The sequence below is a fragment of the Oryzias latipes genome, chromosome 1 (genome assembly GCF_053564925.1).
Source record: "Oryzias latipes strain Hd-rR chromosome 1, Olatipes_Hd-rR_3.1".
Taxonomy (NCBI): Eukaryota; Metazoa; Chordata; class Actinopteri; order Beloniformes; family Adrianichthyidae; genus Oryzias; species Oryzias latipes.
In genome coordinates this window covers 30,081,525-30,098,125 of record NC_136237.1, presented here as the reverse complement: position 1 = coordinate 30,098,125, position 16,601 = coordinate 30,081,525, and the positions used below count along the sequence as shown (strand labels likewise).

The following is a 16,601-nucleotide window of genomic DNA, read 5'->3' as shown; positions in this document are numbered from 1 at the left end:
TAGCTACATTAATAGTAAACAAACATCGTTAAAATTCCTTTTGTTCAAGCTGGCCTTAACTGTTTAAGCATTTATCTCATGTGATGGTGTTAAAAAATGAACAATTGTTAATTTTTTTATCCTTTTTTTTCAGTTTGACCCAAAAGTAGAAACACTTAAGATAAACCTCACGGCTGCATTTTTAAATGTCAGGCAGTGAGATTGAGGATAAGGATGCTGAAGTGCTTACAGGCTGAGAAGAGACGCTCTGGGAGACAGAATTTCTGCTCTTGTTGCCCGGAGAAGAGGAGATGAGACAGGAAATTGGTGGTAGGACATGGTCTTTAGGCCTCACTGCTCCCTGTGTTGTTGCAGCCTTCTCCTGTCTCCCCTGTCTGGAGGGTTCGGCGGTGTCCTTGAGTGTTTCTGCTCCTGCTTGCTGAACATTTGGTCTTCTGATGGTTGAGTTGGAAGCAGCTGAGCTCTGCTGGGACTGACCCGCTGGATTCCCGCTGATCTTGTGTGCGAGAGCTGTGATCAGAGTCAAGCTGCTGGAGGGTTTGTCTGAGGAAATTGATGCGAGCGTGAGACGCGGTATTTGTTTGGGCTTACTTGCCTTCTTATTGTGCGACTGGTTCCCTGTTTTCTTTGTAGACTTCTTTTGAACAGAGTCTGCTTTTCTGCTTTGTTTTTTTGCCCGTTTACGCTTTTTTTTCTTTCCTCCGTTCGTTTCGGTCACCTTTTCCCCGTCCTTCCTGAAGTCTTCCTGTACAATCTCTTGTCCCTGTTCTGAGGTTGGATTTTCAGAATCCTCCCCCTCCCGCCTCTCTGGTTCAGATGGGGATGATGGTTTGCTTATAGATGAAGCAGCTTGAGTCTTCTTGCTTTTCCCCTTTTTACGACCTCTTGGCGGTTCAGGAATTATGCCCCCCAGGAGGCCCTTAGCAGCTGCTCTTGCCAGCACATCCTGGACTGTTTCAACCTTTGTGGGGTCAGCCTGAAAAACACCAAGTTTTTGATTGAAAACAAGCAATTTTACACCTTTATAATCATAAACCCTCACATGAGAAAGATCGGTGCAACACAGCTTCTCAGATGTGACCGTGGTGTGACTGCTTTCTATTGCAGGAAAGACAAATTGCTTCTAAGTACTGTCCATCTCCTAAAAGAAAAAAAGAAGAAAATTTAACATCTCTCAAAGCCAGTTTAGAAAACTTATTTTTTCTTTTCTTGAATCTGTCATTTACTCCACATTTTTCATGGTAGGGAGCCCAAAAGTCATACACACTGAATGCAGCATTTCTCTAAGTTTGGGTTTTACATGAGGTGCATCAAATGGTGCAAATGGCTCTAAAATGAGAACAAAAGCCACAGTGTTGAAATAAAAACTCAAACATGTTCTCTTATAAGGTGAATTACCAAAACACTCCATGCATCTGCTCCCTGTCTGGTCCTTCTATCAAATTTCAGAACCGTTTGCCCACCCCTGCTTTAGGGGCAGAATCTCTGCTCTTCCTGAACGTAGAACAGATACATTGTTAAAGCTTTTTGAGCGATGCAAACATTTTTACATAAAAACTCTGCAGAATGTCAGTGTTTCAGAAAAAAACAATAAAGCAGCTGTTTGTGGTAGAGTCCTTTGATTAGAGAAGTTCAGCTTTCAGAGGCGGCTTTGGTGTAAGTGTTCTACAAAGTCTTACTTACTTCATGCAATGTCAGTTACATGAAGTGTTATGGTGTCAATTCAGCGCCTAATGTATTGCTGAATTGACATTTTCAGTCATTTCTGATCCTAAGAACTCTTTTCGGCCGTGGTGCAGTGATAGGGTGGTCGACCTCTGATCGGGAGATTGCAGGTTCGATTCCCGCCTTGCCCGCCCGCCCATGTGTCGAATTGTCCTTAGGCAAGACACAGAATCCCACCTTGCCTCTAGTGGGAGGTTGGCGCCAGTGTGTGGCAGCGGAGTCGCCATCAGTGTGTGAATGGGTGAATGCGACTGTGACTAAAGCGCTTTGGGCCTTCGAGGAAGGTAGAAAAGCGTTATATAAGTATACTCCATACATAGGGATATTGAGCTGTGAGTAAGAACGAAACATCTCACTTGCGTTTCTTCCTCTCAGAACCGTTGAAACAATTTCCTTCTCTTGAATACTTGAATAATATTTGCAAAATGAAGCTTTCCTGATGAAACAGCATGTGAGCGCTGACGGCTGACTGTCAATGTTTTGCTTAGAGCAATGCAGAGAAGATATTTCCCAGGAGCATCCATTCATTTATTTAAATGCAGATATGAAAAAACGTCAAAGCTTTTCTTTCTGTCTTTTCACACACCAGTATTTGATTGTCTTTGTTGTTTTTTTTGTTTCCTTGATTAATAATGCACGCTTTATATATGTATATATATAGTTAGATTTGTATTTGGGTGGGGCACCACAAAAGTATTGGTGGATCAAATATTCTGTTCTGTGACTTGACTTGCTGTGACCTTGAATTTCAATCCAATTTGACCTCCTGATTGGATTTTAAATGACTGCAATGAGCTGGACGAGCCAGAATCTGCTCTGTCTGTCTAAACAGATAAAAACCATGTGGATCTTCTTATCAGCAGACATTTAAACCCAAAATATAAACACAGGATAATTTAATACATTTGTGAGGTTCTCTAGACTGTCTTTCTAGAGATATAGACTGCATTCTGTGAGCAAATATGAAATTAAATCACCCAAAATTGTATTCATAAAACTTCACTAAAATATGTGAAGGAGTTACTGTTGAAACATGTTTCCATAATTAATGTGTCATAATAAACGATGTAACTAACATACACACTGCTAAAACAGATCCCTAGAAATGTGAAAGCTTTTCTTTAAATCAATCCATTTTCTCTGTACCCCTTTCGGGGGGATGGAGTTGCTGGAGCCTGTCCCAGCTACTGTTGGGCAAAGGTAGGGTACATCCTGAACTCCCACTCACACCTATGAACACTTTAAAGCACCCAGTTAATCTATGAAGCATGTTTATGGACTGTGGGGGGAAGCTAAAGTGTCTGGAGAAAACCTATGCATGCATGGAGAGAACATGCAAACTCAACACAGAAAGATGCTGTGCAGCCCACTTTTCTTTAAATAAGAAAGAAAACGGTAGGATTATTGGATTATTGGTCTGGTCGCTAATACATGTTTTCTCAAACTAGGATTATTTTGTTATAGAAAAACTTTCTTGATAAGTTTATTTTTCTTGAAAAAAGGGTCTTTTTTACTTTTTAAGTGTTCGTTTTTGCAGATTTCATCCTCACAGGAGGTTTCTAGTCTCATAAAATCAAAGCCTGTTTTCAGTTTTAAGGTTTTAGCTTTCAGAGTGAACGACCTCTGCTGGATTGTTCTGTTTGGAACAAGAAAATAGGATAACATCCGGAAAAGGCGCACTCATCATTTTCTGCAGGATTTTCAGCTTTTTTTTTCTTTCGTTTTTGTTACCCCTGCTTACCATTTTTGGTTTTGTTGGTGTCTGAACTTTACTCTGTTACCTTTGTTTGTGTTAAAACTTGTTTGTGGTGTTTTCATGGTGGCTGAGGAGACTCAACGTTAGAACTCCATCAAGCTGCAATGGTTTGACATCCCTTACACTAAAGTTTCAAATTTGAAGTTGGCTTTCTGAAGCCAGATGGTTTAGCCTATGGGGCTGTCAGAGTGTTAGCATCACGAGGGCCTTTTTTTTTAAGGGGACAGAGCTCACTTTTCATCTGGAGTTCTTGGTTGTTCTTGCACCATAGCTATTTATATTTTAAATCCTTGACACTTCATTACCACATACCTTTTTTGCTTACAGGTAAACCAAACAAATTAGAACATGAAGTGTGTTTTTCAACTCTCAAAATTGCATTGCAAGTCTAATTGTGCTTATGTATTTGGTGCCAGATTTTCCGGCTGCAGAGGATCAATCAAAGGAGCAGCATCTCACCTTTTCCCTCCATTTGTTCTTTTCTTGGTTTCATGAGTAAAGCAGGAAGACGAGTGGGTACAACTGTGTGGATGCAGCATGCTTGAAGAGCTCTGAGACTGTCAGGATTATCCATTCATCTTTGCCATGAAGCTCTGATATGCACCAGTGGTCCGGGTATATTTTTTCCATAACTTGTCTCTTTTCTTATTGAGTTGGAATAATGCTGCAGTATTTTCAAGGAGCACGACTTTGCATCTGCGTGTCTGCTGACAAGCTGCATGACCTCCCAGCAGACAGTAAAAGAGTGCTGCCTCAGCACTTCTTAAGGCAATCAGGCACAGACACACTCGCCCTCACAGAAATACTCCAGTGCAAGAAACACCACTGACTCCCTCTGCCCCGACTCTTTTACAGCCTCACCTGACGCGATAGTCTGGCGATAAAGCATCCGTTGGTGAGCTGAGAAGGCGCTAGTCTGAAGAACCTGGGGTCCGCTGTGGCTCCTGGTGGAGAATCACTTGGAAAAACCGGACCACTCACCCTGAGGAAGCAGTGAAAAGCAGCTCATGAAGAACATGGTCAGCGGTAATTTATTATTGTTTTAGTTCAGGGAAAGGTCAACAACTAGGGGCACTGCATGAAAGCTGTCACCTTCAGAAGTGGCATTGTGGTAGATCGTCACCCTAAGATCGGGAGGTTGGAGGGGGTTGGAGTTGGTTTTGAGCGACAAAACGGTTCCAGAACGCGATCTGGCTGCATCGGGGTCAAATGTGGCAATTTGCACAACCAGGTGTGTGACAACAACTAATGGAACTTTCCCTCAAAGACCCTGCAGGTGTTATGATTGTCAAATGGAGAAAACGTTTTTCCGATTGTGTCCAAATTCCCTCATTATTTACTACTTAGTGCACTAATTTACAATTCCAAGAGTCTCTGAAAAACTATTGTGCAATGATGCTCACTGGAATGGCAAATGTAGACCGCAGTGCACTGTGTTTAAACAATGTGTCATTTGAAAAAAATATATATAACTTCATTTTTTACATTTCATCTAAGTTTTTACTATTAGAACACAGTGGACTCATAAATAGTCTTTGTAAAATATTAATATTTGTCAGGTTTTAAGGGTTGACCTCATTTTTTCCCTTTCAAAATAAAGTAGTGAGCTTTGTTGTCGAAAAGCGTTAAAATCCAGGGCACTGGATAGTCCTGCAAGTCCTTTAGGGGATGGAGAGTAGGTGGGGGGATTTGGACACATTAGTTTATATAAGTTATTAAAAACCTTAACACCATGCCCCAAGTGATGTAGCACAAAAATATGGAGCTCAAAGCTGAAATACAAACAAAAGTACTGTAAATCTTATTCTGATTCTTTACTTTGAACAAGTGTCTCGTTCCTCTTCCTGTTATGGGAGCATTAGTGAGGGACCCAAAATGCAGGAGACCGGACTTGTGACGGTGATAAATAAGGTCAAAGGATGACAAAATCATGAAGCAAATAGGAAGACAAAGCAGACAACCTGACCAGACTGACCTGAAAACAAGACACTTCAAGAAAACTGATGTTTGAAAAAGCCTGCAGCAGCCATATAGCAGTTGGACCAAAAAAAAAGCAATAAAAAGTTGAGAGAAAAGAATCCTTAACTATGGCCACAATATATTTTAAGAGATTGTTACTTTTTCAATATTTGGAACTTTTGTCGCTTTTAATGTTTTATCTGTCCAGTGTTCTCGAGTGTATTGGACACCTTTTTTAAAAATAAAATCTTTAGAAATACGTTGTTGTTCAGCCGTGATATATCTTTTTAAACATAAATAAATTCAAGCTTTTATTTGACAAATCACTTTAACACAAACTATGTATAAAACGCTATAAATTAAAAGCTTAACATAATTAAATTTTTTTAAAACTATTAAACAAGTGAAGAAAAGCATAAAAAAAACCTTAAAGGTTTAAAGCAGGGCAAATTCCCCTGTTGGACCAAATGCGTGACTATAAAAATGAGTTTTAAGTATATAGAAAAGATGCTTCACTGACATTTAGAGGCATAAATCCTTGTGTGACAGCTGGCAGTTCAGCCTGAAAGGACAGTTTTGAAACGTCTGGGAAAGCAATCCAGTGAACGTGCCAGTCCTCTTGATGTTTCAAAAGAGTCAAACACACATTGAATGCTCACAAAATTGGAGATTTATCAGTGAGGAGAAAAAGCGCTCATTGTTTTTCCTGCTGGTTGTTGTATATTCTCCCAAATGACTGACATCCTGGGGATGTCAGACTCATACCTACACATGCTCACGGCAGTTTATTATTTCAGCAGCTGCCTCTGGACGTCTTCGAATATGTTGAACAATTCTCAGTCCTTCACTGTTCATTTCAATCCTGGACAGGCTTACGGCAAAGAGATCATTGCAAAGAAAAGTTACTGCTCTGCTTTGCAGTGGTGAACGCTCAAAGCAAACGCACAAAAGGGGAACAACGTTTTAGTTTGGGTTGTACCTGAATGGCAGCAGTTTGGGAGGAGTGCGGGCTTTTTCTAGAACCTTCCTCACCAGATCCTCATTTTCGTCAGGATAGACTGAGCGAGTGCAGTACAGAACAGTCTGCACCTTTGGAACTGACAAGCAGAGAGGAAGTGAATGGTTGGAGTTGTTGAAATGTTTCTTTGAAACAGTGATGTTGTACTCACAGGTGAGCGCATGACCCAGCAGCCATGATTGTTTGGTGGTCAGGGAGAGCATTTTGCTGGAGGAAACAGAACCCTGGGACAATTCTGGCAGTAGAGTCCAGTCTGTTAACAAATTCATTCACCTTTTTTAGATTTTAACAGGAAAAATTAAAACTTTTTATTTCGAACAAAAAAATGGCAGTTTTGGAGTTTTATCATTTGTGTTTTCTCTGGGTTTTCCCATCTTAATGTGGGAAATTCGTTCTTTTTTAGAAAAAATTTTAAACATGGGGCACATTTAACACAACCCTTTGATTGACACACCTCCGTGTTCGCTGTGCATGGTGGGCACCGGGTCATTGAGGGCAGAGGACGAACACTGTGGCAGAACAGCGATGACTCTGATCATCTGAGCGCTGGTGTCCCACTCGCTGAGATTGGAAAAAGCATCTGAAAGGATTTGAACATCTGCAAAAAATTATGGATATGAGTCAGGAAAGTACAAAAGAGACGCAAACTGTAAGGATTCACCACTGACTGTTTTTTTTAGTATCTATGACTCGGCAGGCTGTTGAGATCCCCTAGGGTAGGCATGTCTAAAGTCCGGCCCGTGGGCCAAATGCGTCCCGCATTCAATTTTGCAACGACCCGTAGGCTCCTTTAATAAAATGAATGATATGTGGTCTCCAGCATTTTCTAAAAACTAGGTGTACAATTTCTTGATGGGGGATGGCTAATTTATGATTTACAGACGAGACATGCCATCAACATCAACGACAAGTTAACTAGGAATGAATAGTGCGAAAAAATGAGAACTTGACAGTAGTTTAGGCCAAAACGTATTAAAAATGATTGGTTTTCTGCGTGAAATATGCCGTGGTAATGAAATATTAATTAAATAGCTAATTTTTATTTAATGGCAAAATAGTTTAAAGAATGTCAGGCCAAATGGTTGGCCCTCACACATTTTTCCCCTCACCAAACCTGGCCTTCTTTGCAAAAAGTTTGGACGCCCCTGCCCTTAGTGAAAGCGCTTTCTTTTTCTGAGATGTGTGTTGCAGGTCTGGGTTCCAAAATTCATTAAGGTTTGAAATGTTGCAGAACTTTTAGGAGAACAATTGACCAGGACGTGGCAATGTGATATGCAGGTATCAGGTGAGAGTAAAGCCGCAGACTTCATCATGTTCAAAATCTCATTAAGCTGCACCCACAGGTCCTGAGCTGCGCTGTATGATGGATCCCACAGCGAAGAGGAGATGTGTGTCAGGTGATTGTAAGTTCCTGAACTCTACAGCCTCTTCTTACTGTTCAGGATGTCCAAGATGAAATGTCAACTGTTGCTTTAGGTTCCTTTCAAAGTTTTTCTTTCCTCAGAAATCTTGAAAGTACAGATATTTTGTCATTGAAAAAAAAGAAGTAAACACTGAAATGAACAATAGCAGACAAAGAAAAAAGTATTTTAAAGACACGATCTGACCCATTTGAGGTTAGATTTGAACAGATTGGACCCAGCTAGATCCAGCGATGTTTATTGTTATTTATCAAATGCAAATGTAAAGCGTTAACTGGTAAGAGGGGAAGGTTTGAAGGCTTTCCAGATAAATCTAGTTAAAAGGTTTACACACACAGAGCATCTTCACCTCTATTGAAATCTCTATTGAAAGTTGAGGGTTGAGTGTCACTAATCTGTCACTGCCATATACTGAACAGATCAAATCGCAGTTTAAAAAGTTCACTATCTGATTTAAATTCCAATTTGACACCATTTTTGAACCATTTATCAAATTTTCATTCTAAAACCAATTTTATTAGGTTATAAAAAACACATAAGTGGGGATTAAGACAAAACAAACAGAAAACTTCTCTTGGTAAACTTGATATTTCTTACATTAAAACACACAAAAGAACAGTTTTTCTCTACAAACATTGCAACAGTGCTGTAAAAGAACATCAGTTCATAGATTTGGTATAGTTATTGTATATTTTTTGTGAAGTTCAATTGAATTATTAAATTTGTAAATATGACCCTGGTCACTTATTTCACAGCCAATGAAACATCATCATCATTCTTCATCTATTTGTATTCTGACCCTTTTACAAAACATGCAGCCTAGTTATGCTTCAGTCCAACAGAGAATTATTCTAACATGAAATTCTCCTGAAGGACACAAAATGTTCAGCTCAGAGTGCAGCAGGAAGAGTACATTTTTATACTCGAAGGGGTTTGACGATAAGGCGGCTAAGTGCTGTCAGTCCTGAACTTTTTATCAACTGTTCAGGGAATTGAAGGCTTTCAGAAAAAACGGCTGCCTGTGGAAACAAACTAGAACCTCTTCGAGGAAAAAACTCTTTCACTGAAATAGGGTTGACATGATCAGAAAAGTTACATTTTGAGTTCTTATAGCACTTCAGTATCATTATAAACTAAACATATAATTGTATGTTATAACACATTAAGCCATAAAAAATAGCTATAAATTATGAAGAGAAGAAAACTGCCAAATGGATCTTATTAAAAATGTGCAATAGTTGTAGATTTTCTTCATATCCTCCCAATTTTTGCATCAGAAACAATGAAAAACTAAAACCCAAATATGGAGCAATAGTTAATTCTAAGGAACCTCCAACTGTGATAATAACAAAAAGATCATTAACAAATAAAGTTTTAGACTCATTTTTCCAAAAGTCTCAAGCATATGCTCTACCGTCCGATCGCTGAGGTCTAATCGCCACTCACTTTGTATGTCCATTTGTGCGAGCAGCTCCCGCATTTCCTTCACCTGTGACGGTGTGTGATCGGTGCTGCACACCAGCACTCTGCCCACGCGGGAAGCAGCCACAGTGGCGATGTGAGCCACGGTCAAAGCTGAGAAGGACCCCACCACCAACACGTCGGCTTTTTCATACAGAAGAGGCTGCAGAACCCTGACTGTCAAACACGCACTTCTGTCCTGCATACAGAAGTATAAGCCAGTGTTATATATCAACTCTATATAAATATTAGAATACAGTAAAAGCAAATTCTATGTTCAAGAAGGGAACAAAATTTGACCTTTAATTAGTAAATCAGTAATTCGTATCTATCCGCTTTGTCAGGCACACCTGTCCAACGGCTCGTTAACGCAATCAGCCAATCACATCACAGCAACTCAGTGCATTTTGGCATGTAGACATGATCAAGACGATCTGCTGCAGTTCAAACCGAGCATCTGAATGGGGAAGAAAGGTGACTGGAGTGACTTTGAACGTGGCACTGTTGTTGGTGCCAGTTGGGCTGGTCTGAGTATTTCAGAAACTGCTGATCTACTAGGGCTTCTAGGGAATGGTCTGGGAAAAAAAAGGAAATATCCAGTGAGCAGCAGTTCTGTGGGCAGAAATGCCTTGTTGAGGCCAGAGGTCAGACTGGTTACAGCTGATAGAAAGGCAACAGTAACTCAAATAACTACTGGTTACAACAGAGAAGAGCATCCTAATGTACAACACATCCAACCTTGAAGCAGATGGACTACAGCAGCAGAAGACCACACCAGGACCACTCCTGTCAGCTAAGATCAGGAAACTGAGGCTACAATACACACTGAATCACCATAATTGGACAATAAGAAGGAATGTTTCCAGTACCTTATTGAATCTATGCCACCAATAGTTAAGGCAGTTCTGAAGGCAAAAGGTATACCTGGCAAGGTGTACCTAATAAAGCGGCAGCTGAGTGTATTAATAACTCTTCTACATTGGGTGATAAAGATTTTTTCATGCAATGTCCTACTGTGTGCAACTTATAAGACTTTTATTTTTCTCATTTCCTTTAGGAATTTTCTTGTATTCTTTTTAATGATTCCCTATGTTTTTCTTTTAAAGTAAATGTCAAAAATAAAACATGAAAATAAAAACTTTAAAAATAAAAATCTTCCTGAAAACGCTAAACATTTGTGCTCAGATTCATGCACCTTGAATTTATTTTTCTAATTTGTAAAGTCCAAGTTGAACTTTTAAAGAGCAGAATGACATTGCATGTAATAGCATTTCTTTTTTTTTCTCTCTGGGAGATTAATCTTTTTTTTTACTCTGTTTCTTCCATCTGTGCTTTAAGTGTAGATTTCTACCTGTATGTTCAGCACATGTGTGGCAGTGAGACGGCTGTGCAGGAGCTTAGCCTGCAGGCTTTGATGGAAGACAAGAGTGTCTGGACAGAGTGGGTCCTTGCAGAAGGTGAACTCCGTGAGGTCTGTTATGTTCTGAGCTTCAATAAGGCCGGCGCTTTGCAGGGCTTCACAAATATCAGCAAGACTGCAGAAAAAAAAAAAAAGACCCAGTCTCATTTATTTTATCAGTGTGATATCAGCTTCTTCTCAGTGTTACATTGACAGAATAAAAGACTTTTACCCTCAAGTTACCACAGTGTCATTCACAAAGACCCTTGTGCTCCTAAAAACTTGAAAAAATATTCAAAATTCAAACCGTGAGACTGCCTGGAAACTGTGTTTCTCCCAAAAACAATAAAATTGAATACAACCAAAGCAGTTACAATATAAGTTCTTATATAGTTTGTTCTGCAAACACAGGTTTTTTTTTAAATCCGAATTAGTCCAAAAATTTACAAGACTTTAAAAAGAAAACAAAAGTGCATTATTACTTGAGGAAAAACAAAGACATACCTTATCTTGTGGGTGTTAATCCATGCGTAGAGTGGCAGGATTTTAGCTCTGGTTTGTTTGGTCCTGACAGAGTCAGGCAAAAAACAGGAGACGCTCCGCAAACGATGTTTCACTCTGAAGCGAGCTAGATTTGCAGCCAGCTTGGTTTTGCACCTGTAAGAAACGGATCACACTTGCACCCATCCCAATGCAACAATGCAATTACAAAGCTCTTGAGATCTAAACACACTTTTGAAGAATCCTCTGCAATTCCCTCACTTCTTGGAAAACCTCCTGTCCCTCTTTTGGTACAAGCTCTTGTAGAGCAAACTTTTTTTCCTGGAGCTCAAACAGCATCACCATCGCCAGGGGCAACAAGTCGCTGTCCTGCAAACATAACTAAATTAATCACACAGAGAAAATAGACATAATTATTTTTCAAGACTGTCATTCATAAACAAGATTTAATGAATCTGGCATAGAGTTGGAGAGAGGTTGATGCAGCGATTTTTCTCCCCTGGAGTTTCAGCTTCATTTCACGTTACTCTCAACTTTCCACATATTCCACAACTACCTTTACAGATGATCAAATGGTCAAACCTGTTGGGGGAAAGCAGGTGGCACGCACACAATTTTGAGATCATAGACAGCTCGGTTAGCTGATTTTCTACAGGCATGCTGCAGGCGACAGGTCGTAGTGAACACTTAAACGACACATATGGGTGGACTAGGTGAGACTTTATGGATTATTCATTTTCTTAACCCCCCCCCCCCCCCCCCCCCAATCGCGCACACTTTGCAAGGAGCCCATTAGTTCTGTTCTAGTGATAAATGCTCATTGCACCCTCTGTGCATGCATCCTGAAAGTTAGAAATTAGAAAGTGTTTAAATATCACCAGCATACCCCTGTGCGTGTGGCATTTGTGCACATTAAGTAAGGAGCCAAAACACGCACCTCAATAATGACTACAGTGTGGTTTAAAGGGTCTATATCATGCAAGATCAACTTTTTAAAATTTTAGATGCTTTATAATGTTCATTACTCCCAAAAAAACAACAAACCCAAAGTGGTATTTGGATTCATTCACTTATTTCTGGGTATTTCTTCCAATGTGAACATTCATCTTTGCAAAAGTTACGATGTTGTTTGTTTTCGTTGGCGACACGCTGCAGAGCCCGACTCTAGGTCAATGTCTTGAAATGGGCGGCCCCCATTTCACCCATTACAAAAGGCGGCGTTTGTGTTTAGAAAATAATTTAGGAAAACAACTAATATTTCATAAAAATGTTGTTCTTTTGTGTGTCTAAGGTAATATATTACCATGTAAATGCCCTTTAAAAGTACACGGCATTTACAATTTTTAGAAACATTTTGAATTTTAATCTGAGCAGAGTTTTAGGGGCTATATGTATTTCTTTTGCTACCTCTCTTGAACCTGTCTAAGGTTGTCTGACACATGAATTGATCCTGCATATAAATACCATCCCTCCGTCACTGTCTCTGCCTGTGGTTGACAATAAGGTTTTCAAACCGGTAACTGAAAATAATACGTAAAGAGACATTAAAATGCCCATTAAAGCTAAGATTACCTTTCTGCTGTGTTAAATCGTCTGTGTTCATAATGGTCTCTTCCGGGTTAATTGATCACTCCAGGTATTCTGACACCACAAGCCAAAAAGCTGTGTGCATAAAAGGTGAAACACGTACAGTGCCGTAAAGCTGTTTGTAGAATAATAAAAAGGATCTGTGGTGGGGTTTATGGTCTTGCTTCCGCAGTAACGGCCTTTCCCCCTGCATTCTGCTCCCCAATAAACTTCCCATCCCCACATACACAAAAACAGTGTCTGTTTATCACTGTATGTGAGGTTTCACATTGTTTTATGGAGTAATTTAGTCCCCTAGTTGGAGAATGCGTCTTCTTGTATGCATCTCTTGTCACCTATAAGCAGCCAGACAACAAACGATCTGAATACAAATGTACTTTAAACTGCAGCACTGTCTGCCTCCCCAGCATGATCAGGGGAAGCACTCATGCTTTACTGGAGGACAACAACAAAAAAAAAAAAAACTCACATTTTTTTTTCTACAGCGAGATCCAAAATTGAAATGAGAAAGGACTCACCATATGTGGACATTTTTGCAAGCCGCTGTTAGCAATCACATCCATGAGTAACTCTTGATCTAGAATAAGAGTTTAAAAAAAAATAGAAGAAATACGCACATAAACGAATGTTTCTTTTTTGCACATCAAGTTTTCTCCCCAAGTACATGTACTTGTACAGTACCTCTGTAGCTCCCATTTGGAAATACAATTGAATTTTCAAGAAAAACCTAGTAGCCAAAAATAATCCCAAGTCCTCCATGATTTCATACACATTTTTTGTATTGCATCACAACACCTTGTAAAACTATTGCAATACTTTGTCTTTTATGCAATTCAAAGATCTGAATAGAATGCATTTTGAGGTTGAAGAGGCTTGGCAAGATGTAGTTTATTGTTAAGTACTACAAGTATACTTAGTCTATGCTTAAAATGTTCAAATTTAGTCGAAAAAAGTATTTATTTAGTATACTTCCAACACCACACATACATCGTCAATAGTTCACACACTATACTTCGTGCTATACTCAAGTATACTTCATAAAATTAACTTCAAATGTTCTACTTTTTGTTAAGGGTGACAGTAGGTTTCTATGCTAAGAATGCAGCTGTCTGATATCATTGGTTAGAAAGGTTGTTTTTAGTTACTGTCAGTTGAGTCACTTAAGATGCACATTTGGTTGCATCATTGCAACCAAATCAATGATGCATTTGATTGATTGCAATGAAATGATGCTAAACTCTAACAGCACACTGAGTAAAACTTTCTTTTTTTTAAAGCAGGGGACACAGTTTGGTAGGGTTTAAACAAACAACTGTTGCACAACTAAATAAAAAATAAGTGCTCTTTTAAGTATTTTACTGGGTGTGTTTTTGTGTGTTTGATGCATAAACCCATACCGTAAGATAACAAAACAGCTTTAACATCATTCTTTTTCTTTTTTTGGTGAGAGGGAAACAATAATCTTGAATGGTTCACTGCTAAACTTACATTTGAGGGTGTTGAAGGCGAGCTGGTAGGCCTGTTTTTCTGTGTTTTTGTCTCCACTCCCCGACAGCGGTATGTCTGTCTTTTCTCTGTGTGGCAGGAGGTGATGTGGCGCTGGCTTTTCAGCATGCAGCCACTGGAAAATGGCTGCGGCCTGCAGATAAACCTGATCTGAAAGGCGTCTGTCTGAGGAGGAAGAGCAAACAATGCATGTTCAAACGAAGGTCTGAGGTAAATAAATGTGATAAAAAATGTATTAGGTCCCATTTTCTACGTTGACAAGGATGAACCCTTCAAAGAACTGAAAGTCCGACTTTAGGATAAAGTTTCAGTTTGCTTTGTTTCTCCTCTCTGCTTCATTTGATGCTCTCAGCTCATCCGGCAGACTGCAACCTGAGGCCAAACACATGCCGCCTTCTCTTCGGTTTCACAATAAAAGCTCTTACTACTTTAGTTCAACATCACATCAGCGATCAGCATGCAACCTCACCACTCTTGGAGCTAAATGATCATGACAGATTATGAAGAAGCTTCAGAGAAATGTTACATGATTTTTTTTTTAATTTAAAATCTTACCTGGGGAGGAATGCAGATCAAGAAGAGGAAGAGTGGGCAGGTTCCTTGTGTGGTTTTGATCAGAGGGAACTGCCTGCTCCGTCTCAGTATTCATATTGACATCCTCAGTGGAGCTTGCTGTGCAGTAACAGAGAGGATGAGAGTGAAATACTTGTAGAGGGTTGGCAGCTACTCTCTTTTGGGTCATTGATGTTTCTGCAAACATTTAACAAACACTTTGTGTGTTCAAATCGCTGACTGATGTACAAATATAATCCTGGTTCATGTGTCTTCTTCCTTCAGTGTTGCTATTGGTAAAGTGCATTTATAGGTTCCTCATGGTGCAGTTAGAGGGTAGTTCAGATACAGCCATGAATAAATAATCAATTGCTGTCCGACCCTGGACAAAGGTCCATCTGTGACTCACCTGCTTAACTCGTGTGCGAGAAGCGGTGCTTCAATAACATTGATTACCTTTTTTTTTTTTACTGGAAACATGCCCAAAACACCCTGCCACAGACTGCCAATCTGTCCTGGGTGTACCCCCTCTTCACCCAACAGTAGTTAGATTAAACTCTTGCATCCCCATGAAATACCCCGTGGAATACAGCGGGTTAAGAAAAAGGATGGATGGATGCCCAGAACCTGAATTATTTTGACCTCAGAATCAAAAGTCTACATGCATCCTACCTGTTCAGTGGCATTTCTTAATTTTTATTTAAACATCTAAACAGGCAGCCCCCTAATTAAACCTGAATGAAGACAAAAAGACATATAGAGTCTAATTTGCTTTTACTAAACTCATAAATGTTTAAAGAGCAAAGTCAGAGTTTATCGGAAATGTGCAGTATGTCCAATAAGGCGGCGTGTCAGGTCGAAAGGAATAAATGAGTGAATTTCAAACAGCACTGATTTAATGAGTGTCAAGCTGTTTTCTGCACCCTGCAGATGAAAACTTAAGAAGCAGCGCGTGGAAGAAAGGGCTACAACAGCTTACTGTAATCTGCACAGAGGATGATGAGCTGTTTAAAATTGCATAGCAGGTCTTACCATTGTCATTCAGAGCCCTCTTCACTGAAACTGCACTCATCTTCACAAAGAAATGCAGGCTAAGCAAGTATCCAGAAGCTTTCCATAAATTTCTAACTGCTGTTTTCTGCTCGGTGTTGTATTTCTCAGTGTCAAGGGCCTGGATGCTTCCTGATGCCTCTCCCTCTTTCTAATGCAGGGCTTTGTTCGGCATGAGCCTTCCTGAGTTTGGGAAAGCCATGGCAACAATATGATAATGAAGGAGGCCTGATCCTCGAAGACAGACATGTAAAGTCTAAACTCTTTCCACCATCACTCTCATATTGATTACTTTGACTGCTGGCTGTAAAAGCGCTTTCGTATCATTTTAAATACAGTCTAAGTTCCTGCATGGAAGTAAAAGTGTAAAAACAAACAAACAGAGAAGTAAGAATAGGAGCTTAAAAGCTGTGATCTCTGCCTGAGATGGTTTAACTCCTCCAATTAAACAGATGAAAACATAAAGAAAGTTTGAAGTGTAACTATCATATTAAAAACGTATTATGCATGATTCTGCAAAAGCGTATCATAAAATATTCAGACTTTGTTCCTTTGATGAGTACAAAGAGTTTTCTGGTTTATGTAAAGCATGTACACTCCAACGTTATTCAGAAACGTTCCATTTCGTTTTGGAAATTTAAACATAAAAAGTACAAACATTGATCC

General features: G+C 39.6%; 1 protein-coding gene across 2 annotated transcripts; it reads right to left on the bottom strand.

The window, feature by feature from the left end:
• Positions 1–40: 40 nt before the first annotated feature.
• On the bottom strand, positions 41–16,074 carry LOC144994616 (putative methyltransferase NSUN7). Of its 2 annotated transcripts, none has more exons than XM_078953219.1 (13): positions 15,918–16,074; positions 14,889–15,005; positions 14,316–14,498; positions 13,346–13,404; positions 11,473–11,621; positions 11,244–11,396; positions 10,692–10,875; positions 9,326–9,539; positions 6,913–7,056; positions 6,610–6,711; positions 6,420–6,537; positions 4,343–4,463; positions 41–976 (listed from the first exon to the last, which is right to left on the bottom strand). In XM_078953219.1, the coding sequence occupies exons 1-13, from the start codon at positions 15,955–15,957 to the stop codon at positions 182–184; spliced, it is 2,379 nt and encodes a 792-aa protein (XP_078809345.1). In that variant the 5' UTR covers positions 15,958–16,074; the 3' UTR covers positions 41–181. The 2 variants fall into 2 exon arrangements, with proteins under 2 accessions (XP_078809345.1, XP_078809349.1); XM_078953223.1 differs by having other exon boundaries at positions 11,473–11,609.
• Between the last annotated feature and the right edge of the window lie 527 nt (positions 16,075–16,601).

Excerpts from the sequence above, each read along its gene's own strand:
- LOC144994616 (XM_078953219.1), bottom strand. The coding sequence starts at position 15,957 with ATGAGTGCAGTTTCAGTGAAGAGGGCTCTGAATGACAATG. Across the intron at positions 11,622-13,345 it reads TGCAAAAATGTCCACATATG|TTATGTTTGCAGGACAGCGA; the intron begins GTGAGTCCTTTC and ends TGATTAATTTAG. Across the intron at positions 977-4,342 it reads TCGCCAGACTATCGCGTCAG|GCTGACCCCACAAAGGTTGA; the intron begins GTGAGGCTGTAA and ends GGTGTTTTTCAG.